Here is a 23,889-nt window from a genome sequence, read left to right on the forward strand (position 1 = left end):
GTTGGACGCACTGCTGACCCAAACACAAAAGGAGGCAGACATACCAATCCAAACAAACAAAACACACGTCCGTTTGGGTTAGCACGTTAAAGTTTCTCCTCATGCCTACGATGTGGAACCGGAACGACAGCTCACTTTGCTGGTGTACGCCTGAGATGGAAGCAAAGTGACGGCTCGCCACTGTCAGTACGACAGCTCCGGTGAGGTCTCCCTCCGAATAGTGCATGGTGGTTGCGTACGTACTTGCGCGCGTTGACGGAACGGTGATGGCACGTGCCCGAAAGCCACCGCAAAACGGGAGACATCCCGCCGGCGAAACCACAGCGACGGCAACCAGCCAGCCAGCACAAGAAATCCAGCGGATTTCCTTCAGTCGTTCCCCGAGCAAACGGGGCAGCTCACGCCAACCGGCACAGTGTCTACATTCCTTACTCCGTATGGTTGCGTGGAGCCAGAAGCCACCGCAGCCTTTCCCCAATAAGTCCGCCACACGACGGCCGGCAGAGCCGCAGAGGCAGACACCACAATCAGGGGCCGGTGACATCGCCGTCCATCGCAGAAAAGTCCAGGTGAGATAGAGAGAGAGATCTTTCTCCGAGCTCAGCCAGCTAGGCTCCCGCGGTAGCAGTAGCGCCTAGCGGCCGGCGTGGAGAGAGGATGGGGACGGAGCCGACGATGCTGCAGCGGTGGTCGTCGTCGATGTGGGGGATGAGCGGGCGCGACCGGCTGCGGCTGTGGGAGGACAAGGCGTGGCGGGCGCACGCGGGCATGGCCTTCACGCAGCTCGCCTACGGCGGCTACCACGTCCTCACCAAGTCCGTGCTCAACGTCGGCATGAACCAGATCGTCTTCTGCGTCTACCGCGACCTCGTCGCGCTCGCCCTCCTCGCCCCCGCCGCCTACTTCCGAGAGAGGTACGTCGCACTATCATCCCCATGCCCATGGCTGCTCTGATCTAGAGTTCTAGACCAATTGACATCGAATTTGACTAGACGCTATTCGGGTGCGGATTCTGAATTTCCCGCAGGAGGGTGCGGCGCCCCGTCACCCCGCAGCTGCTCGGCTCCTTCGCGCTGCTTGGATTCACCGGGTAATTCCCCCACTCCTCCTCCTCCTCATGCTGCTGCTGCTACTGCTGATGCCCGATGGAGCAATAAGAGTCACATTCTGACGGCGTGCAGGATCTTCGGGAACCAGCTCCTCTTCCTGCTCGGCCTCGGCTTCACCAACGCCTCCTACGCCGCCGCGTTCCAGCCCGCCATACCCGTCTTCACCTTCCTCCTCGCCGCAATCGTCGGGTGAGCAACCAATCAATCAACGGATGCACATACACGTTTCAGAGTTCTGACATCGCCTTGGATGCAAAATGCCAAACTGAACCGTAACAAACCCCGAAATGTCCCATTGCCCTGGATACACTTCTGGATTCTGATCAAATGCTGAACCAAAATGTTCTTATTCCAGTGTCGAAGTGATCAACGTCTTCACCAGAGACGGCCTCTTCAAGGTGGTCGGCACGGCCGTGTGCGTCTTCGGCGCCGTCCTCATGGTCTTCTACCGAGGCCCCTCCCTGATCGGCCTCGGAGGCGCCAATGCGCTGGACGGCGCCGACGCGTCGTGGAGCGGCAGTTCCTATCCTGCTCAGTGGCTGACGCCAGCCACGCTCCAGTTCAGTTTTGGAACCTGGAACCTTGGCGTCCTGTGCCTCTTAGGCAACTGCTTCCTCATGGGGGCTTATCTTGTCATACAGGTAATGCAGATTGGGTTGTTTGCTCTTAATGAGAACTATATCTGAATTTGTGTCCTTTTCTGTCGTGACTGATTCCAGGCCCCGGTGTTAGTAAAATATCCCGCGAGCTTATCCTTGACAGCCTATTCTTATTCATTTGCCACCATCTTCATGGTGTTGACTGGGGTATTTGCAACCAACGGGCTCCATGAGTGGGCGCTGACAGGGACCGAAATCATAGCCGTTCTATATGCTGTGAGTATCTGAATAATATCCATGGCTGCTGCCTGTGGATGACCATGCTAAGATGTGCTTGTTCTAACCACATTTCTTGCTTGCGCCAACAGGGAGTTGTTGCATCTTGTCTCAACTACGCAATCATGACTTGGGCGAACAAAATTCTTGGACCATCTCTGGTCGCCCTCTACAATCCGCTCCAACCAGCATGCTCTACCATCCTCTCAACTCTTTTTCTTGGTACCCCAATCTATCTAGGAAGGTATGGACCAACCAACACTCTACCCTATCTGCTATTTTAACACTGTGACATCATGAGTTGTTAGTTTCCGGTCATTCGAATTGGTCATTTCGCATTGTGTTTATCAGTTGAGCTTGGTACTCTTTCAATACCACCGTAATGGTGATGGTGCTTGGAGCTGATGTTGTTTTCCATGGATGCCGTTACTGAAATTTGATGTTTCTTTATTAGTTTGCCTGCTATAGAATTCCCACGAATTTATGCAGAACTAAATGCCCACCTTACCTGCAGCCTCATTGGAGGAGTCTTCATCATTGCTGGTCTATACCTGGTTACTTGGGCCCGTTACAATGAGGCGCAGAGAATACTGATGTCTGGTTATCTGAATCCTCTTCTGGTGGAGGTGGAGGATGCGCCAGCTCCCAAGAGACAGGAAAATTCCAGCTCAATTGATCCCTAAGACTCGGAGGAGAGATGACTCTGTTATTTTTCCAGAACAGCAGCAGCAGAATTACGTTGTATATTAGTATCAGAAAGCTTGTATTTACCTTCTCTACCATTGGATTAAGTTACATCTCATACCCAAATACCCTCAACATAAGCTGGAATGGAAATGTGTCGCAATTATCGTTCTCCTAGCAGCCGCAGAAGATGCTAACGATGTGCGATGATAGTTCAGTTTCAACAGTTGTCTTCATGGGTCAAGGAACAGCTTCAGTGATCAAAGGTAATTACTTCATCGAACCCAACTTGTTAATAGTTCATTAGTTATCATCGTAATTGCTTAATTGGCATATGGCTGCCATGATTGCTGGTGTTAACTTGCATTTTATCTTCTGCTTCAGCAGCCTCTATTACTGTCTGGGATCCGACTCTGCAATACAGTACAAACAAACTGTTCTTCGTTGATTTTCGTAATGCCATACTTGCGAAGCAATTATGTCTGGAGCTCAGTGCATAAGTGGGAAAAATCAAAGGAGGAGTTCCAAATTCTTTGGCACATCAGGCCGCTGGAGTGTTCTTACTTTGCTTCTGTTGTATCTGCCTTCCACTGTTGTGTAAATTGTTGGCACGGTTACAAAACAATCTTGTGTTGCCCAACTGCTTATGTTTTACCCCCTTTGCTTGTATATAGACAAATTTTAGTGTGTTTGTTCTTCCATATATTTGTGAACGGTGGTAGTACTTGGACATGTTATTTTTCCTACAGTTTGGTAGTACTTGGCCATGTTATTTTACCTACAGTTTCTAGCGACAGGCTGCGGCAACACCGGCAAGGGCTCGCCATAACCTCACAAGAAATGGGGTGCGTGAGGGAGGAAGCGGCGGCGTGGTGAGGGAGAAGAAAACGCAGCCATTGGATGCCAAAGGCAGCTGAAACGTAAAATGTTTTCAGCCACCTAATGCATATGCAATTGCACTTACACAATTCCTACAATATTTATGCTCTACAAACATGGCCCTTAAGCAGCACTGGTTACGCCAAAGGGAATTCCGGCGTACTGATTCCAGTTAAACGGACATACTATACAAAACATAAGTGAGCTATGATGCAGTTACAGTGAGGTTAACACTGAATATTAAGCTCATTTTAAAAAGCCAAAACCAAACTTAGAGAAGAAAAGTCACACCAATGAATGGACCTTCGACCTCCAGGTAACAATTTACTAGTTTCATGGCTGACAATAATTTCAGCATCAATTCCATGCAATCAAAATGAACTGCGGGAATGTTAATAAAGTACTTCTCACCATTGCTTGAAGCATCAAAGATTCCATGCCATCAAAGTCACTAGGCGTGCTTCAAGCATATCATAATATCACATCATTGCAATGCCTCTTCAGTGGGGCAATGCAATAACAAAAGTGCATCGACAAAACCATACTATTCATTGTTATAAAGGGCAGCGTTCAGTTGAGGTGATTATCCCCCAACATCAGTTGCCACACTCTAAGACGGTACCAAGCAAATTGACAGCAACCAGTTATTTAGGCTCAGTTTAGTTCATCTCAGATGTTCCGGAGCGCATAATATATCCGATTACAAGACAACCAAATATCTTAAAACGATCGACCGATCAAACGAGACAGTAGTCATAACAATCCATTGCGACGGCAAACAGAGACTTAGAAGAGGCGCTTGAAGCTGTGGAGGCCTCATTTCTGTTCATCGCTGCAATGGCAAATTCATTCATCATCAAACTGGGGGCAGCAAGGCTGCCAGTGATACCACCAGGAATATTGAGAATACTCCCAGGAGACCAATTCTGACCGATCGATCCATGATGCTTAATGAACATGGCATAAGTAACCGAATGGCAGGAAGAAAAAGGAGAGTTGAGCATTCTAAAGCATGGAGTTGTGTATGGAAACGATGTTGCTCCCTTGCTAAAAAGGGACAGCTTCATCAATAGCCGAGAATCGACGAGGTAAAATACTTCTTACGGCGGGATAAGAAACTCAAGCGCAAATCCCCGATTCATGCACTTTAGCCGCCAATTGGAGGAACTGGATCGACAGCAGATCTTTCAGATCTCTCGAGCGCCACTAGACATTAACATCAGCAAACAATTTGCCAGCATCTTAGAGTAGCGACAGGTAATTAAACATGGCAATGAGGCCACACGGCCTCATGTGTACAGGTAAAAAAAAAATCACGCGTCTAGCACACGACACACCACACGCATCAGCAGCAGCAGCAGCAACAGCATCAATATTTTAGAGCAGCAGCAGCATCAGCGGCAGCATATAGTAAACTTAAGACAGCAGATGCAGGCGACGACCATAGTAGATCGGAGCGGACGACCGACCATAGAGGGGTTTGGATGCAAGGTAGGGTATGGGGGGTTTAGATTACCCCGTCTTCTTGAGGCTGCCGCGGACGCCGGGCTTGGGCTTGGAGGTGGAGGCGACGGCGGCCGCCGCCGCGGGAGCCGCGGCGGTGGAGCCGTGCAGGTTGTTGATCTTCTCGGGGTCGAAGGGGAGCTTGGGGTGGCGCGCCTCGTGATGGATCTGCATCGACTTGACGTCGGGGGCCGTCACCTTGCAGAGCGGGCACTCCATCTTGGCGTGGCCGCCCTTCTCCTGCCCGAGCCGGTCCTTCTGCCCGGCCTTGCCCCCGCCGCGGTTGGTCGTCGCCGCGTCGATCTTAGCCGCGATCTCCTTGGCCGTGTGCTTCTTCGGCTTCGCCTTGCCCGTCATCTCCGACGAAGAGGGTGGTTCCCTCCCGACGGCCCGCTGGAGCTCTCGCTTTCCGCCGCCGCCGCCGCCGCCGGCTCTCCTAACCCTACTTGCTGCGCTTGTCTTCTTTGCGTTTGACGGGACGGGGGTTGGGGGCGGCTCGGGGGCGGATGGGGGGACGCCAATTATTAGGCCCCCTGGGCGCGCGGCTCTGCCCGCTCCACCGTCCGATCTGGAGCCAGCGGCCCTGATGCTGATTGTAGGATTCCTCCTTTTTTTTATATATGATATACTAGATGAAAGAAAAATATATTGGTTGAGTGGAAGATGCGGCTTCTAGGGTTGCTCTCCGTGTCTTTGCATAACTCCTTTTCTTTTCCTATTTCTTAAAACCACGGACTCTGTTTACTTTTTATATACGTATATTCATAGTACCAATCGTATGAGAAGAAGATGCGGACCGTAGATTATTATCGTATAAGAAAAATAAATAGGATTGTAAGAGAATATTTCTTTCTCTTTTTTTAACAAAGAATATTTCTTTTTCTGCCAGGGAAAAAGAATACTACTGTGGTCTATGGTGGTGGAGGTTTGTTGGAGATTCTCCTCTACCGGGCAGTGGTGGAGCTTCATCGACACAAAGGTCATAGGGTAGTGTTTCCAACAGTTTTCAGACCTTTTAAAGCGTAAAGCCAGAAATGTTTCTTTAAAGATTTTCAAGTATAAAACTACTGTGAGATTGGTCCTCATAAAAAAACAATCACCAGGCGGGAGGTATCGGCCGCTACACTTGCAGTACTAAGCGAGAATATTTGTTTGCTGACGATCGATAATCGTTCAAATCAAAAGGCGCATATCAGCACTTTCTCCAAGGCAAATAACCCAGCAAAACATCCAAGAAAAAAATAATAAGAGGACTTCAAAGTTGCCAACCATATCATGAGTACGCAAGTCATTATACTTTTTTATAGTAAGAGAAAAAACTTTGCCGTCTAAATTAACACGGAAGTACACGAAAACAGTCCCGACAATAACGGTTCTACAATGAAAACTAGTCACCGTAGCTTTCCACCAGAGACCATTTCAGGTCTCATCACAGCGGCACTTCTCCGCTGTCGGCGATGACAACCTTGCTCTTTGGCGTCCCGTTCTGCTTGCCCTCGGCCTCAACCTTGTAGACCACGTCCATTCCAGACAACACCTTGCCGAACACGACGTGCTTGCCATCCAACCTAGAATACAGAGTGTATATCATCAACAATAGAGTTCCAGCAGAACAGAAAGATTCAGCGCAAAATGCTGCAATCACAAAGAATCATGAAAATTACCAGCTCGTGGTTACAGTGGTGATGAAGAACTGGGATCCATTGGTATCTCTCCCAGCATTGGCCATGGAAAGGTAGCCTGCACCGACAACCAGTCAATGAAAAAGGAGGACATCTTAACCCGGCCTATCTTTCTACCGTTGGAACTGGATTTCAAGAAACACGGATCATTACCTGGTCCAGTGTGCTTGAGCTTGAAGTTCTCATCGGCGAACTTTGTGCCGTAGATTGATTCACCGCCCCTTCCATCGCCAAGAGTGAAGTCACCTCCTTGGATCATGAAGCTGGGGATAATTCTGTGGAACGAACTCCCCTTGTAGTGGAGAGGCTTGCCGCTGTTGCCCATGCCTTTCTCTCCTGTATGACAATTAAGTGGGGCATGGTCAGCAACCACTAGCAGATATCATAGAGAGAAGCTACAATACAGACTGTAGTACTAGTAAAGCAGATATTCTGAATACAATGATATATGCAGTAAATAATGATAGGCCTTCGTAATACTCTATGGTGGAATATTTAGTGTAACGACAGTTATCCACCTTTTTGTTCATGAAGCAAAATATACTTTGACATATTAGACTAGGCACTAGACAACTACGAATTCAACCAGTTACTTCATTTCTTCTCTTTTTTTCATATAGACATCATATTTAGCACTTGTATGGTAGAGCAAGGGATGAACAATCAAAATTATGCACACAGGGCTACTCCTTGAGCTTACAACATAGAACACTTCAATTATGCTCGAGGGAGCTTGGAATTTAAACAGATCATCCCCAAAACTTTGCAGGCAAACGTCACCATTCTCTCTACGTTCTTGTGTCTAGAATGGTAAACTTGGATTTGAAATAATGAGGAAACAATACAGGTAGCTTCCTTCTCTTCAAGGAAAAAGGTAAGCACAGCTTTGCCATGTTACAAGCATAGCATGCATCAAATTAGTTATATAATTTCACTGTGCAGTTATGTTTTGACTTTCTGAGGAAGCCAATCATATTTGATAGGCTAAATTACTTGAAGATGTGAGCCAAAGTAACAAAGCAACTGTGATTAAATAGAGCAATTTTTTATTCCAATGACCAGCCTTGCCATCAGACTAATCATCCAAAAACTTAAACAAGTAGACAGCATAACGCTTGTAACATACAAAAAACAGCATAAGTGGTAGGGAAGCATACCTGTGCAGAGTGCTCTGAAGTTCTCTGTAGGACAAAAGATATCAAGCCAATTAGCATTTCTGTCATCCAATAGATGAGTACATGGTTTTTAACTCGAACAGCAAGGAGATGATACCTGCGGTTTTAGGAACAGCCTTGCCAAAAAGTCCCATGACAACCCGACCTATGACAATTCAGAATCAATTTAAATGCCAACGGATCAATCAAACTATTAAGAAGCACACCAGTGAATATTTTTCTCACTAAACATAAAACATGATTAGGTGCAGTGCAGGCATCTAAACATGAAAATTCAGCCTCTAAACGATCCTAAGCAAAAGTAATCACTCGACGCGTAACTACAAACCGGGCTTTCTAGGCTAGGGCCAGGAATCAGGCATGCGATATCAGTTGTATCAGTAGCAGTCTACTGTCCGCCCCATACTGAGATGATACATCGCGCTGATCTGAAAATAAATCTGTTGCCACGGGTTCAGCACAGACCTGCGGGCTTGCCGTCGATCTCAATGTCGAAGTAGACCTTGTGCGTCACCTCCGACAGGTTCGACTTCTTACCCTGGAAACCACAAAGAAAATTGTAAGCACGCATCCATACACAGACACCAGATCAAACCCTAACAGACCAGCAACCCCAAACACATCTAATCCGCCCCGATCCGCGGCAAACAGATATCAGCGAGCAATCGTAGCAGAGGAACGATCAGATCGGCGCACGGAAGAGCGAGAGGGGGGGAGCGGCGGAAAGTAAAGAGGAGGGGTTCGCGGGAGACGGACGAGGTGGATGAGCACCTGGGCGAGCACCAGGGTGGCGGCGACGAGCGCGAGCCACAGGCACAGGTGCGCCGGGGCCCTCGCCGCCGCGCTCCGCCTCCACGCCCTCATCGCCATCTCGGATCGTATCGCCGAGGACGAGAGAGAGAGAGGGCAGATCTGTTTAGTCGTTCCACTACGCAGCCTCCGAGAGGGAGAGTCCACGGGCGAGATAAACAGAGCCGGTCGTTTGGTTGACAGGTGGGGTCGAGCTGTCAGACTACGGCCTCACATCACAGGCTGCTCGCCCCCGACCGCACTCATGACTGCTCTTTTGCTTTGCAACAGCAACTCCTAGCACCAAATTCCACTCCTCCTCACATACGGAACACCAAATTCCACTCACTTTATATTCTATCAATTTCTTATAACTACAAAAAATGATTAAAAAATCACCAAACTGAAATTTCGCTAATTTCAGTGGGTACCAAAATACAAACCCTACTACTAAGGGCGTGTTCTGATCTCCTCCAGATTCTAACTTCACAAATTTCAGAAAAGTTTTTGAGCCGAACGCTTTTACACTAAGAAGCTAACTTCTGGAAGCCAAACGAAACCACAGTGCAAAAATTTGGAGCTCCATCGGCCCAGCTCCACCGATTAGAGAATCAGAAGTTCACCCATATTTACAAGGAGTTGCCACTGCCAAAGAAAACGGTTCGCTGCCCCTCCTCGAAATAGTCCTACAGTAGCGATCCCAACGAATCGCTAACCCTCCCTTCCGCCAAACAGGCCCGAACCCTCCAAGTTGGGTTGTAGTAATATGAGAAGCTGGCGATCGAAGCAGAATGATTCTGGATCGCCGGGTGAAGCAAGAATTCACGGAAAGAAGCTGGATATATGAAGTTGGAGGAGATCAGAACACACCCTAACTCTTTTTCCCTGTTATGCCAAAAAAAAACTATTTCTCTCTTTTCTAACACTATTTCACCCTTCACAAAGAAGCACACAAGTATCTCGCGCAAATAAGACCAGAAACATAACAACTGATTTCGCTTAATGCATGTCACCCGCTCACTCTCAATACAGCAAGTGACTCTCTCTCACAAGACAAAGAAACATTACCAATTCATCCAATCCAATTTCATCAAGTATTTGACTCTTTTTTTAAGAGAGTTGATGACTCCTTTTCTACCTTGTAATGACTACTCCCACCGTTCAAAAATAAGTGTCGTGGTTTTGAACTAAAACCATGACACTTATTTTGGGACACATGGGGGTAAACAAGAATTATGTGATTCATGGATCGAAAGTAATTACATTTAGGTCTTGCGATTAATTAACAACTAGGGTTTGTTACAACTCTATCATGTTGGTCGTCTAGTAAGTAGGTGTATCACACGTTTGCTGTGATCACTACTCCCTTCCTTCTAAAATAAGTGTCGTGGTTTTAGTTTTTTGAACTAAAATCATGACGTTTATTTTGGAACGGAGAAAGTATTTTATAATACATATATGGTTCTATATTATTATTAGTTTGAGAAAAGACATAAAATCATATATTAAGTATCATCGGTCTTTATAAAAAGACACCCTTGCAAAATCTTGGGGGAGACGAAGTCTTATTCGTCCCGCATCCATCGGCGGCGTGTCGTGAGCATAGCTTGATGCTGCCTCTGGGCCTCCGTATCGACGATCCTAACTTTTTGATATCCGTGAGCATGTAGAAGTAGCGATCGGGAAATCATTGATACAGACTAGGAAATGCTGACGAGAGTACCACGGAAGCTGGCCAAATCCAGATAGATCCACCGAATACCTAAACCGTCTGGAACTCAAAAGACCCGCCAAGTATATAGCTACACACACGCTCCACCAGCGAAAAAACACACCAATGAAACGGGGAATAGGGACCTCCTCCAGCGAAAAAACATGCCCTCCACCCGCATAGAGAACATCATTCCTACCCTGGGGCAATGTTGTCGCTTCACTGCCCTAAACCACATACGAAGATTCTCTAAAGAAGATCTGAAACAAAACACCCATGCCGTTGTACGATAGGTCTGGATCTGATGTTGAACTCGCCGTTGTTCAAAACTATGCAACGAAGCCCTCTTCTATGATGATCCGACCAGGTTGGGTCACTGATGAAAACCTTCACGCTGGATTCCTCCGACCGACGTCGGCTTCACCAACGCTGATGTCGTGCACCGTGTTGGAAATATGCCCTAGAGGCAATAATAAATTGATTATTATTATATTTCCTTGTTCATGATAATCGTTTATTATCCATGCTATAATTGTATTGATAGGAAACTCAGATGCATGTGTGGATACATAGACAACACCATGTCCCTAGTAAGCCTCTAGTTGATTAGCTCGTTGATCAATAGATGGTTACGGTTTCCTGACCATGGACATTGGATGTCGTTGATAACGGGATCACATCATTAGGAGAATGATGTGATGGACAAGACCCAATCCTAAGCATAGCACTAGATCGTGTAGTTCGTATGCTAAAGCTTTTCTAATGTCAAGTATCATTTCCTTAGACCATGAGATTGTGCAACTCCCGGATACCGTAGGAGTGCTTTGAGTGTATCAAACGTCACAACGTAACTGGGTGGCTATAAAGGTACATTACAGGTATCTCCGAAAGTGTCTGTTGGGTTGGCACGAATCGAGACTGGGATTTGTCACTCCGTGTAAACGGAGAGGTATCTCTGGGCCCACTCGGTAGGACATCATCATATGCGCAATGTGACCAAGGAGTTGATCACGGGATGATGTGTTACGGAACGAGTAAAGAGACTTGCCGGTAACGAGATTGAACAAGGTATCGGGATACCGACGATCGAATCTCGGGCAAGTGTCGTACCGATAGACAAAGGGAATTGTATACGGGATTGATTAAGTCCTTGACATCGTGGTTCATCCGATGAGATCATCGTGGAACATGTGGGAGCCAACATGGGTATCCAGATCCCGCTGTTGGTTATTGACCGGAGAACGTCTCGGTCATGTCTGCATGTCTCCCGAACCCGTAGGGTCTACACACTTAAGGTTCGATGACGCTAGGGTTATAAAGGAAGCTTGTATGTGGTTACCGAATGTTGTTCGGAGTCCCGGATGAGATCCCGGACGTCACGAGGAGTTCCGGAATGGTCCGGAGGTAAAGATTTATATATGGGAACCCTAGAGGGGGCGCAGCCTCCACCCCTTCCCTATATATATGAGGCCTAGGGGGCTGCCCAAAACACATGCGATTCGATCTCTCGTTGGTGCAGCCCTGCATCTCTCTCCCTCCTCTTCTGTGGTGCTTGGCGAAGCCCTGCAGGATTGCCACGCTCCTCCATCACCACCACGCCGTTGTGCTGCTGTTGGATGGAGTCTTCCTCAACCTCTCCCTCTCTCCTTGCTGGATCAAGGCATGGGAGACGTCACCGGGCTGTACGTGTGTTGAACGCGGAGGTGCCGTCCGTTCGGCACTAGGATCATCGGTGATCTGAATCACGACGAGTATGACTCCATCAACCCCGTTCACTTGAACGCTTCCGCTTAGCGATCTACAAGGGTATGTAGATGCACTCTCCTTCCCCTCGTTGCTGGTCTCTCCATAGATAGATCTTGGTGACACGTAGGAAAATTTTGAATTTCTGCTACGTTACCCACAGTGGCATGATGAGCTAGGTCTATTGCGTAGATTCTATGCACGAGTAGAACACAAAGTAGTTGTGGGCGTTGATTTTGTTCAATATGCTTACCGTTACTAGTCTTATCTTGATTCGGCGGCATCGTGGGATGAAGCGGCCCGGACCGACCTTACACGTACTCTTACGTGAGACTGGTTCCACCGACTGACATGCACTAGTTGCATAAGGTGGCTAGCGGGTGTCTGTCTCTCCTACTTTAGTCGGATCGGATTCGATGAAAAGGGTCCTTATGAAGGGTAAATAGCAATTGGCATATCACGTTGTGGTCTTTGCGTAGGTAAGAAACGTTCTTGCTAGAAACCCATAGCAGCCACGTAAAACATGCAAACAACAATTAGAGGACGTCTAACTTGTTTTTGCAGGGTATGCTATGTGATGTGATATGGCCAAAGGATGTGATGAATGATATATGTGATGTATGAGATTGATCATGTTCTTGTAATAGGAATCACGACTTGCATGTCGATGAGTATGACAACCGGCAGGAGCCATAGGAGTTGTCTTAATTTATTTATGACCTGCGAGTCAACATAAACGTCATGTAATTACTTTACTTTATTGCTAACAGTTAGCTGTAGTAGTAGAAGTAATAGATGACGTGACAACTTCAAGAAGACACGATGATGGAGATCATGATGATGGAGATCATGGTGTCATGCCGGTGACGATGATGATCATGGAGCCCCGAAGATGGAGATCAAAAGGAGCAAAGTGATGATGGCCATATCATGTCACTATTTGATTGCATGTGATGTTTATCATGTTTATACATCTTATTTGCTTAGAACGACGGTAGTAAATAAGATGATCTCTCATTAAAATTTCAAGAAGTGTTCTCCCCTAACTGTGCACCGTTGCCACAGTTCGTCGTTTCTAAGCACGTCGTGATGATCGGGTGTGATGGATCCTTACGTTCACATACAACGTGTGTTGACGAGCCTAGCATGTACAGACATGGCCTCGGAACACATGCAAACACTTAGGTTGACTTGACGAGCCTAGCATGTACAGACATGGCCTCGGAACACAGAAGACCGAAAGGTCGAGCATGAGCCGTATGGTAGATACGATCAACATGAAGATGTTCACCGACGTTAGCTAGTCCGTCTCACGTGATGATCGGACACGGCCTAGTTGACTCGGATCATGTAATCACTTAGATGACTAGAGGGATGTCTATCTGAGTGGGAGTTCATAAGATGAACTTAATTATCCTGAACATAGTCAAAAGATCTTCGCAAATTATGTCATAGCTCGCGCTTCAGTTCTACTGTTTAGATACGTTCCTAGAGAAAATTTAGTTGAAAGTTGATAGTAGCAATTATGCGGACTAGGTCCGTAAACTGAGGATTGTCCTCATTGCTTCTTAGAAGGCTTATGTCCTTAATGCACCGCTCAGTGTGCTGAACCTCGAACGTTGTCTGTGGATGTTGCGAACATCTGACATACACATTTTGATAACTACGTGATAGTTCAGTTAAACGGTTTAGAGTTGAGGCACCAAAGACGTTTTGAAACGACGCGAAACATATGAGATGTTTTGAGGGCTGAAATTGGAATTTCAGGCTCGTGCCCACGTCAAGAGGTATAAGACCTCCGACGATTTTCTTAACCAGCAAACTAAGGAGAAAAGCTCAATTGTTGAGCTTGTGCTCAGATTGTCTGAGTACAACAATCATTTGAATCAAGTGGGAGTTGATCTTCCAGATAAGATAGTGATGTTTCTCCGAAGTCATTACCACCAAGCTGCTAGAGCTTCGTGATGAACTATAATATATCAGGGACATATATGATGATCCTTGAGATATTCACGATGTTTGACACAAGAAAGTAGAAATCAAGAAGGAGCATCAATTGTTGATGGTTAGTGAAACCACTAGTTTCAAGAAGGCCAAGGGCAAGAAGGGATACTTCATGACACGGCAATTCAGCTGCTGCTCTAGTGAAGAAACCCGAGGTTGAACCCAAACCCGAGACTAAGTGCTTCTGTAATAAGGGGAACAACCACTGGAGCAGAATTACCCTAGATACTTGGTAGATTAGAAGGCTGGCAAGGTCGATAGAAGTATATTGGATATACATTGTGTTGATGTGTACTTTACTAGTACTCCTAGTAGCACCAGGGTATTAGATACCAGTTCGGTTGCTAAGTGTTAGTAACTCGAAATAAAAGCTACGGAATAAAACGGAGACTAGCTAAAGGTGAGCTGACGATATGTGTTGGAAGTGTTTCCAATGTTGATATGATCAAGCATCGCAAGCTCCCTCTACCATCGAGATTGGTGTTTGCGTTGAGCATAGACATGATTGGATTATGTCTATCGCAATACGGTTATTCATTTAAGGAGAATAACGGTTACTCTGTTTATTTGAATAATACCTTCAATGGTCTTGCACCTAAAATGAATGGTTCATTGAATCTCGATCGTAGTGATACACATGTTCATGCCAAAAGATAGTAATGATAGTACCACCTACTTGTGGCACAGCCACGTAAGTCATATCGGTAAAAACCGCATGAAGAAGCTCCATGTTGATGGATCTTTGGACTCACTCATTTTTGAAAAGTTTGAGACATGCGAACCATGTCTATTGGTGTGTATGCATGAAGAAACTCCATGCAAATGGACCGTTTGGACTCACTTGATTTTGAATCACTTGAGACATGCAAATCATACCACATGGGCAAGATGACTGAAAGCCTCGTTTTCAGTAAAATGGAACTAGAAAGCAACTTGTTGGAAGTAATACATTTTTGATGTGTGCAGTCCAATGAGTGCTGAGGCATGTAGTGGATATTGTTATGTTCTTACTTCACAGATGATTTGAGTAGATGTTGAGTATATTTACTTGATGAATCACGAGTCTGAATTATTGAAAGGTTCAAGTAATTTCAGGGTGAAGTTGAAAGATCGTCGTGACAAGAGGATAAAATATCTATGATATGATCATAGAGATAAACATCTGAATTACGAGTTTGGCACAGAATTAAGACATTGTGGAAATTGTTTCACAACCAATACAGCCAGGAACACCATGGTGTGATGGTGTGTCCGAACATCATAACTGCACCCTATTGGATATGATGCATACCATGATGTCTCTTATCGAATTACCACGATAGTTTATGGGTTAGGCATTAAAGACAACCACATTCACTTTAAATAGGGCACCACGTAATTCCGATGAGATGACACCGTATGAACTATGGTTTAGAAAAACCTAAGCTGTCATTTCTTGAAAGTTTGGGGCTGCGACGCTTATGTGAAAAAGTTTCAGGCTGATAAGCTCGAACCCAAAGCGGATAAATGCATCTTCATAGGACACCCAAAACAGTTGGGTATACCTCCTGTCTCAGACTCGAAAGCAATAAGGGATTGTTTCTAGAATCGGGTCCTTTCTCGAGGAAAAGTTTCTCTCGAAAGAATTGAGTGGGAGGATGGTGGAGACTTGATGAGGTTATTGAACCGTCACTTCAACTAGTGTATAGCAGGGCACAAAGAGTTGTTCCTGTGGCACCTACACCAATTGAAGTGGAAGCTTATGATATTGATCATGAGACTTCGGATCAAGTCACTCCCAAACCTCGTGGGATGACAAGGATGCGTACTACTTCAGAGTGGTACGTAATCCTATCTTGGAAGTCATGTTGCTAGACAACAATGAACCTACGAGCTATGGAGAAGCGATGGTGGGCCTGGATTCCGATAAATGGCTTGAGGCCATAAAATCAGAGAGAGGATCCATGTATGAAAACAAAGTGTAGACTTTGGCAGAACGGCTCGATGGTCGTAAGGCTATTGAGTGCAGATGGATTTTAAAAGGAAGACGAACAATGATGGTAAATGTCACCATTAAGAAAGCTCGACTTGTCGTTAAGATGTTTTTCCGACAAGTTCAAGGAGTTGACTACGGTGAGACTTTCTCACTCGTAGCGATGCTAAGAGTCTGTTGGAATTATATTAGCGATTACTGCATTATTTATGAAATCTTGCAGATAGGATGTCAAAACATTGTTTCCTCGACGATTTTCTTGAGGAAAGGTTGTATGTGATACAACTGAAAGGTTTTGTCAATCCTGAAAAGATGCTAATAAGGATGCAAAGCTCCAGCAATCCTTCTGAGGACTGGAGTAAGCATCTCGGAGTTGGAATGTATGCTTTGATGAGATGATCAAAGATTTTGGGTTTATACAAAGTTTATGAGAAACTTGTGTTTCCAAAGAAGTGAGTGGGAGCACTATAGAATTTCTGATGAGTATATGTTTTAACATATTGTTGATCGGAAATGACGTAGAATTTCTGGAAAGCATATAGGGTTATTTGGAAAGTGTTTTCAATGGAAAACCTGGATTAAGCTACTTTGAGCATTGAGCATCAAGATCTATAAGGATAGATCAAAACGCTTAATGGTACTTTCAAATGAGCACATACCTTGACATGATCTTGAAGTTGTTCAAGATGGATCAGTCAAAGAAGGAGTTCTTGCCTGAGTTGTAAGGTATGAAGTTAAGACTTAAAGCTCGACCACGGCAGAATAGAGAGAAAGGACGAAGGTCGTCCCCTATGCTTAAGACATTGGCTCTACAGTATGCTATGCTGTGTACCGCACCTGAAGTGTGCCTTGCCATGAGTCAGTCAAGGGGTACAAGAGTGATCCAAGAATGGATCACAAGACAGCGGTCAAAGTTATCCTTAGTAACTAGTGGACTAAGGAATTTTCTCGATTATGGAGGTGGTAAAAGAGTTCGTCGTAAAGGGTTACGTCGATGCAAGCTTAACACCTATCCGGATAGCTCTGAGTAGAGACACCGGATACGTATAATGGAGCAACAATTTAGAACAGCTCCAAGTAGAACAGTTATTTGGAATAGCTCCAAATAGAACGTGGTAGCTACATCTAGGAGATGACATAGAGATTTGTAAAGCACACACGGATCTGAAAGGTTCAGACCCGTTGACTAAAACTTCTCTCACAAGCAACATGATCAAACCCAGAACTCATTGAGTGTTAATCACATAGTGATGTGAACTAGATTACTGACTCTAGTAAACTCTTGGGTGTTAGTCACATGGCGATGTGACCTGTGAGTGTTAATCACATGGCGATGTGAACTAGATTATTGACTCTAGTGCAAGTGGGAGACTGTTGGAAATATGCCCTAGAGGCAATAATAAATTGATTATTATTATATTTCCTTGTTCATGATAATCGTTTATTATCCATGCTATAATTGTATTGATAGGAAACTCAGATACATGTGTGGATACATAGACAACACCATGTCCCTAGTAAGCCTCTAGTTGACTAGCTCGTTGATCAATAGATGGTTACGGTTTCCTGACCATGGACATTGGATGTCGTTGATAACGGGATCACATCATTAGGAGAATGATGTGATGGACAAGACCCAATCCTAAGCATAGCACTAGATCGTGTAGTTCGTATGCTAAAGCTTTTCTAATGTCAAGTATCATTTCCTTAGACCATGAGATTGTGCAACTCCCGAATACCATAGGAGTGCTTTGGGTGTATCAAACGTCACAACGTAACTGGGTGGCTATAAAGGTACATTACAGGTATCTCCGAAAGTGTCTGTTGGGTTGGCACGAATCGAGACTGGGATTTGTCACTCCGTGTAAACGGAGAGGTATCTCTGGGCCCACTCGGTAGGACATCATCATATGCGCAATGTGACCAAGGAGTTGATCACGGGATGATGTGTTACGGAACGAGTAAAGAGACTTGCCGGTAACGAGATTGAACAAGGTATCGGAATACCGACGATCGAATCTCGGGCAAGTGTCGTACCGATAGACAAAGGGAATTGTATACGGGATTGATTAAGTCCTTGACATCGTGGTTCATCCGATGAGATCATCGTGGAACATGTGGGAGCCAACATGGGTATCCAGATCCCGCTGTTGGTTATTGACCGGAGAACGTCTCGGTCATGTCTGCATGTCTCCCGAACCCGTAGGGTCTACACACTTAAGGTTCGATGACGCTAGGGTTATAAAGGAAGCTTGTATGTGGTTACCGAATGTTGTTCGGAGTCCCGGATGAGATCCCGGACGTCACGAGGAGTTCCGGAATGGTCCGGAGGTAAAGAGTTATATATGGGAACCCTAGAGGAGGCGCAGCCTCCACCCCTTCCCCTATATATATGAGGCCTAGGGGGCTGCCCAAAACACATGCGATTCGATCTCTCGTTGGTGCAGCCCTGCATCTCTCTCCCTCCTCTTCTGTGGTGCTTGGCGAAGCCCTGCAGGATTGCCACGCTCCTCCATCACCACCACGCCGTTGTGCTGCTGTTGGATGGAGTCTTCCTCAACCTCTCCCTCTCTCCTTGCTGGATCAAGGCATGGAAGACGTCACCGGGCTGTACGTGTGTTGAACGCGGAGGTGCCGTCCGTTCGGCACTAGGATCATCGGTGATCTGAATCACGACGAGTACGACTCCATCAACCCCGTTCACTTGAACGCTTCCGCTTAGCGATCTACAAGGGTATGTAGATGCACTCTCCTTCCCCTCGTTGCTGGTCTCTCCATAGATAGATCTTGGTGATACGTAGGAAAATTTTGAATTTCTGCTACGTTACCCAACACACTGCCTGACAAAGGCTGACACTCGAGCACACATCTCATTTGCCGTTTTACAACAACCCTCCAACGTCTCAGAGAAGGCCCTCGATCTAGGCCTCCCCGCCCCCGTCGGTGTCGCACGGGCTTTGCTCGGCGACGAGACGGATAGACATGTCAGCCAGGGTTACTTCTCCGCCTGTGTCATAGGAAAAAAGCGCTCCAAGAAACAAGGAACTGGATTTTCTTCTGGTTTACTAACCAATCAGTAGCTCCATTGTTTTCCTTTTATTCACGATCTTATGTTCTTGTTTGTTACGTGAGCCAATAAGCTATATAGAGTGGTTGATCTACGATTTTCAGATATACTACAACACATACTGCGTTTTTTCAGCAAGATGTCATCATTAGTCAAGCATAACAAATGTGAATAATAGCATAGAAACGCCATGAAAATGATGGAGTACCAACGATTGTTGCACCAGCCAACCTCTGAAATGGAGAAGTGGTAACAAATGTTGCATGGCACTTCACAAAGAATGGAGTATGCGGTGTTCGTTTTGATTATTAAAAAGAATGGGAAGATCAGTATGGTCCGAAAATTGATTGTGAGCCTGGACAGTCAAGTACACCAGATCACCCGGTTTGGAAGAGGCTGTGGAAATTAAAACTACAGGGTAAAGTTAAAATCTTCATATGGAGATTCCTGCATAACACCATCCCATTTAAATGTACACTCGCCAACAAGCATATCCCTACTAGCGGACAATGCCCTATATGTCAGCAGGGGGCGGAGGATACCAAGCATGCGCTCTTCACATGTTCCCGTGCTAAGTTGATATGGTATGAGTTGGGCTTGCAAAATGTCATAGATGAGGCGCTCCTAGTTGACCGATCAGGTGCGAGGGGGGTGGAATCTCTTCTGTGCGATGACAACTTTCAGCATTAGTACATGGATATTGTTGATATACCTGAAGTCATAGCCTCTACTAGCTGGTATCTTTGGTGGCAGCGAAGGGAGTTAGCCAGAGGAGAGCAAGTTCAAGACCCGGTCCGCACAGCTATGGCCATCCAGGCCCTATCTTTGAATTTTGTCTGAGCGGCCGGGAAAACCAATCCAATGCCTCGTCAAAGTGCTCGGAAGAAACCATTGTCAGGGATGCAAGCGTTAAACGTGGATGCTTCATTCTTTGAAGAAGATCATTCTGGCTCCTGTGGAATGGTGGTGCGGGACCATGACAGCGGATTTATAGCTGCTGCAGTGACTCAAATGTCACATGTGGCTGATGCAGTGGCGGCAGAGGACGAGGCGATGCACCAAGGTTTCATGTTCATACGCGATCTTGGGAGTGATAGCATTTTGGTCCAATCTGACAATTTGATCGTCATGGATGCTTTGAGGATGAATGAAGGGTATGCTTTGGCGGCAGCGCCAATTCTTGAGGATTGCTGTAATTTGCTTAAATATTTCGAGAAGGCCATTATCAAACATTGTAATAAAGAGCCGAACATGGTTGCTCATGAGCGAGCTAGTTTTAGGAGGGGTAATCCGCTGATGGTGTGGTCGGATACACCTCCCTTTTTCATTCTGAATGTTTTAGCAAACGATGCAAGTTTATTATGAGTTAATAAAGCAGCCATGAAGGCCTTCCCTAAAAAAAAGGCGCATCGGTTTTGATATATGCATTGCACACGATCTAGTAGGACAAATCAGCTTGGATATGCCCGTTTGGATTGTCAACTGACACGTGAGGAAGCATAAAAGAGTAGGGCTCGGAAGAATTCTCAAAAACACATGAATAGGAAAAATAAAGTAGGATTAGAGTGTCTTGTCCTTTTGAATCCTATGAAATAATAAAACTACATGAATTCAGATGAACGTTTGATAGCACAGGAAAAGCAAAGGAAATTCCACCAAGTGGTTTGAGTGGATGGAAATTTTTCTCCAAGATACGAGTGCAAAAGAATCCCAAGTAAAAGCCCCTTGGATTTCAATCCAGCGAATCAAATAACGACAAACATAGGGAAAATTCTAAGGATCCAAATCCTCCACAAATTCTGCTAAATGCCTTTGAATCAAAGTAGCCGTGCCAAATTTCATCCATGAAATCACTTCGCACCAGGAGCGCGACCAACATTGCCCAGTTTTTCAACAATCAATGGTGTTGTCTGGTATTGGGCCTCAAGAAAAAAGAGAAGTCGCCCGGTATTATTGGAGCTGATGGACCAAATCTGAACTTTGCATATATTTGAACAGCAAAAATATGAACATATAAGAAAAGTCGCTGAAATCAAGTGTTGCAGAAGCAAATTGCAGAGATCCTCCGGAAATGGAGTACTAGGTGTAGGTGGTAGCAACAAGAGTTGCACTTGTCCCAATGGTTTTGATTTGCATTGCACACTCTCACAGTACTACAACAGAAGACGTGACAAATGATCAGCGTAAAGAAGCTACTACTGATCTACTACGCAGAACAAGGTATCACCAACCAATGAAAGAGTTACTAGTTTGTACATTCACTGTCAGTAGTTGTACTAATAAAACCACCATGCCAGCACCATCATCTGATTATCTGTCGCCACGCAGAAGAGCGACACAGGGATTTGGCATCCGCGCCTCAATCTTTGGATCCACTGGTTGATGGGCCTTTCTTTCCTCCGTACTTCTGCATTGGAAATTGCAAGCGAAGATTAGTAATCCGAAATATGGTAAATTCGCTAACTTTTGAGGTGCAGATCCTAGGGAGAATATGATGGTATGATGTTAAAAGCTTGCTAATCCATGGTGGACCAATACAATGCATCATATGACCAGCCAAGAATGACATGCTAGCTCCTGAGCTCCTAAACAGATATAGTTTAATCCAGACCAAAGTAGGAAAGTTCAATCAGGAAGCATTCACAGGGTTCTATTCTGACTTCCTCACGGGCTCACGGCACCAAGTAGTACATGTGACACTTGCAACTGTGCATCAATGATCAATCGGCATTGAACCTGTAATGACTGATGGGGCATGGAAAGAATTTTGCACTAATTTTGCAGAGATATTGCAGAAAGCACGATCTACTTAAGTTTAAAACCGCTGAAAAACTAATTCTCTTCCAACATGCAGCAGACTCGTACCTGCTTCCCCATGCTGAATGGGACATACTTGTATTTGACCATATGTAAAATTTGCCGCTTCATTGTCAGGACAAAGAGCACAATCCAGTAGCAGAGTAGGATTGGCCAGAAGACAGGAACATCGAATACCGAGAAGAATGTCATCACAAAAGCAACACAGAAGGCTTTTGTGATGGCATACCTGAAAATAGCAGCAGTAGGTTAGTGTGGTTTTTGTACATCTGCACAGCACACAACATAACAGATAAACAAAGGCCAAGAACCCATAGGCACCCGAAAACAAAAATCTTTTTTAGACTAGTGCTTATTCCATGCCATCTGATCTACAGTAGTAAAATTCACTACACAATAGTTATTTCATAGAAAAATGTTACTCTAGCAGTACAATTCACTACAGAATAGTTATTTCATAGAAAAATGTTACTCCATGTGCACCAATAGCAGCCAATGCATCTTTTCACTGAGCTTGCTGGGGAAAAGCAATGATGCTACAGAAGCAGTTCTTAAACTTAATCTGTACTACGTTTGCAAAGTAACTGGAAAGAGATTGTCTGTACAATCCCATCCGAGCTTCTGACCCATACAACAGCAGACTAAATGCCACTGAAAGAACATCACAGTGGCTTGAAAAGCAATGCGGCAGACGGAGTTAACATATGCTATTTGCAAATTGGAAAGAGATTGATTGTAGAATCCCATCTGAACTTCTGAACCATGCATACAACACTGAGGCTACCACCGAAAGAACAACACAATGACTTGACAAGGAGTTTTTTTTTTCTTTTTTCTTTTTACAAAACGGAAGGTTAACAGCTCTTCATAGGGAAGTAACAGCAGTTAGCAAGATGGAACTTGAACAAAAGTGCAAGAGATGGCCTAGAAAATGCAACATATCCTTTCCAGAATATGCAACCTTGAGTCGCTGCACTACAAAGGTTCAATTGCACATAAATGCAAGAGTTCACCTAGAGACTATGCAGTCCTAAGCCATTGCACTACAAAATTTTGTCAGCAAGTGGCTCCGACTATGAAAAGAAACCCCTCAAGCAGGTCAACAAAATGAGTGCATCGCATTTCTAAGAGAACGTAGGAGCTGGCAGGGCACATGAATTAGCAAGGCTGTATACATGTTCCAGCTATCCACCCATTTACAAATGGGTTGTTGGTGAGCCCACTTGCTGGCAGGCGAATCTTGCGAAACTGCCGGAAAAAAAAAGCGTGCTGCTCGATCAAATCTGGGTCTCGAGAAGGATATTGCATCTGATCTCGAATTCAGCACCAATTTCACGCAATCAAATCAAAGGGGGCCGGAGACGAGAAGGGGGCAGCAGAAGAGACGGGTATACCAGAACTTGAACTCGGGGAGGCGGCGGATGAATGGCTTGAACTCGTCGTTGCCGCGGGTGGGGAGCGCGGGGCCGGCCTGGTCGAGCGCCTCGAGCTCCGGGTCGACCATGGGGGAGAGGAAGCCGATGAGGAGGTTGAGGAGGTAGATGCCGAGGCCGTAGGAGACGACGTAGAAGCCCTGCACGTAGTAGACCCGCAGCGCGTAGACGGCGGCGGCCAGCAGCGTGCCCGCCCACCGCCCCGCCGTGTGCGGCGCCGCCCGGTCCAGGTAGTGCTGGAACGCCCGCGCTGCCTCCGCGCGGTACCGCTCCGCCGCCGAGGACGCGCCCCCGCCGCCGCCGACGGGCTCCATGGTCGTCGCTCGCCGCCTGGGTTGGGGATTTCTGGGTGGGGGGAGGGGGGAGCGACCCGGTCGGTGGGGTGGGCTGGGCTGATGGCTAGGTTCCGTGCGTGCGTGGGTGTGGGAGGAGGACCGGTCAAGCGG

At 45.9% G+C, this 23,889-nt stretch overlaps 4 protein-coding genes across 7 annotated transcripts; 1 reads left to right on the top strand and 3 right to left on the bottom strand.

Annotated features, from left to right (window-relative positions):
- Window positions 1-405: 405 nt before the first annotated feature.
- Window positions 406-3,400, top strand: LOC125525972 (WAT1-related protein At3g45870). Of its 2 annotated transcripts, none has more exons than XM_048690976.2 (8): window positions 406-914; window positions 1,028-1,090; window positions 1,182-1,298; window positions 1,465-1,750; window positions 1,829-1,984; window positions 2,077-2,228; window positions 2,499-2,934; window positions 3,053-3,400. In XM_048690976.2, exons 1-7 carry the CDS (start codon window positions 658-660, stop codon window positions 2,665-2,667), a joined length of 1,200 nt encoding a protein of 399 aa, XP_048546933.1. In that variant the 5' UTR covers window positions 406-657; the 3' UTR covers window positions 2,668-2,934; window positions 3,053-3,400. The 2 variants fall into 2 exon arrangements, with proteins under 2 accessions (XP_048546933.1, XP_048546932.1); XM_048690975.2 differs by having other exon boundaries at window positions 407-914; window positions 3,056-3,400.
- Window positions 3,401-4,077: 677 nt separating this feature from the next.
- LOC125525975 (protein METHYLENE BLUE SENSITIVITY 2-like) lies at window positions 4,078-5,559 on the bottom strand. 2 transcript variants are annotated; one of them, XM_048690980.2, is made up of 2 exons: window positions 5,064-5,558; window positions 4,078-4,379 (listed from the first exon to the last, which is right to left on the bottom strand). In XM_048690980.2, exons 1-2 carry the CDS (start codon window positions 5,405-5,407, stop codon window positions 4,364-4,366), a joined length of 360 nt encoding a protein of 119 aa, XP_048546937.1. In that variant the 5' UTR covers window positions 5,408-5,558; the 3' UTR covers window positions 4,078-4,363. The 2 variants fall into 2 exon arrangements, with proteins under 2 accessions (XP_048546937.1, XP_087390258.1); XM_087534132.1 differs by lacking the exon at window positions 4,078-4,379 and having other exon boundaries at window positions 4,761-5,559.
- Window positions 5,560-6,326: 767 nt separating this feature from the next.
- On the bottom strand, window positions 6,327-8,899 carry LOC125525974 (peptidyl-prolyl cis-trans isomerase CYP19-4). Of its 2 annotated transcripts, none has more exons than XM_048690978.2 (7): window positions 8,679-8,899; window positions 8,373-8,445; window positions 8,005-8,052; window positions 7,890-7,913; window positions 6,886-7,068; window positions 6,715-6,790; window positions 6,327-6,618 (listed from the first exon to the last, which is right to left on the bottom strand). In XM_048690978.2, exons 1-7 carry the CDS (start codon window positions 8,775-8,777, stop codon window positions 6,480-6,482), a joined length of 642 nt encoding a protein of 213 aa, XP_048546935.1. In that variant the 5' UTR covers window positions 8,778-8,899; the 3' UTR covers window positions 6,327-6,479. The 2 variants fall into 2 exon arrangements, with proteins under 2 accessions (XP_048546935.1, XP_048546934.1); XM_048690977.2 differs by having other exon boundaries at window positions 8,664-8,870.
- A 12,399-nt stretch (window positions 8,900-21,298) lies between these two features.
- LOC125525977 (protein RER1A) lies at window positions 21,299-23,856 on the bottom strand. The gene is made up of 3 exons (XM_048690983.2): window positions 23,405-23,856; window positions 22,059-22,239; window positions 21,299-21,600 (listed from the first exon to the last, which is right to left on the bottom strand). Exons 1-3 carry the CDS (start codon window positions 23,755-23,757, stop codon window positions 21,553-21,555), a joined length of 582 nt encoding a protein of 193 aa, XP_048546940.2. The 5' UTR covers window positions 23,758-23,856; the 3' UTR covers window positions 21,299-21,552.
- Between the last annotated feature and the right edge of the window lie 33 nt (window positions 23,857-23,889).

The sequence above is a fragment of the Triticum urartu genome, chromosome 7A (genome assembly GCF_056163025.1).
Source record: "Triticum urartu cultivar PI428250 chromosome 7A, HENAU_Tu73, whole genome shotgun sequence".
Classification (NCBI taxonomy): Eukaryota; Viridiplantae; Streptophyta; class Magnoliopsida; order Poales; family Poaceae; genus Triticum; species Triticum urartu.

Excerpts from the sequence above, each read along its gene's own strand:
- LOC125525972 (XM_048690976.2), top strand. The coding sequence starts at position 658 with ATGGGGACGGAGCCGACGATGCTGCAGCGGTGGTCGTCGTCGATGTGG. Across the intron at positions 1,091-1,181 it reads GCGCTGCTTGGATTCACCGG|GATCTTCGGGAACCAGCTCC; the intron begins GTAATTCCCCCA and ends GACGGCGTGCAG. Across the intron at positions 1,751-1,828 it reads GGGCTTATCTTGTCATACAG|GCCCCGGTGTTAGTAAAATA; the intron begins GTAATGCAGATT and ends GACTGATTCCAG.
- LOC125525975 (XM_048690980.2), bottom strand. The coding sequence starts at position 5,407 with ATGACGGGCAAGGCGAAGCCGAAGAAGCACACGGCCAAGGAGATCGCG.
- LOC125525974 (XM_048690977.2), bottom strand. The coding sequence starts at position 8,777 with ATGGCGATGAGGGCGTGGAGGCGGAGCGCGGCGGCGAGGGCCCCGGCG. Across the intron at positions 8,446-8,663 it reads CCCAGGTGCTCATCCACCTC|GGTAAGAAGTCGAACCTGTC; the intron begins GTCCGTCTCCCG and ends TGTGGTTTCCAG. Across the intron at positions 6,791-6,885 it reads GCTCAAGCACACTGGACCAG|GCTACCTTTCCATGGCCAAT; the intron begins GTAATGATCCGT and ends TTGTCGGTGCAG.
- LOC125525977 (XM_048690983.2), bottom strand. The coding sequence starts at position 23,757 with ATGGAGCCCGTCGGCGGCGGCGGGGGCGCGTCCTCGGCGGCGGAGCGG. Across the intron at positions 22,240-23,404 it reads CTCCCCGAGTTCAAGTTCTG|GTATGCCATCACAAAAGCCT; the intron begins GTATACCCGTCT and ends TGCTATTTTCAG. Across the intron at positions 21,601-22,058 it reads CATTCAGCATGGGGAAGCAG|AAGTACGGAGGAAAGAAAGG; the intron begins GTACGAGTCTGC and ends TTTCCAATGCAG.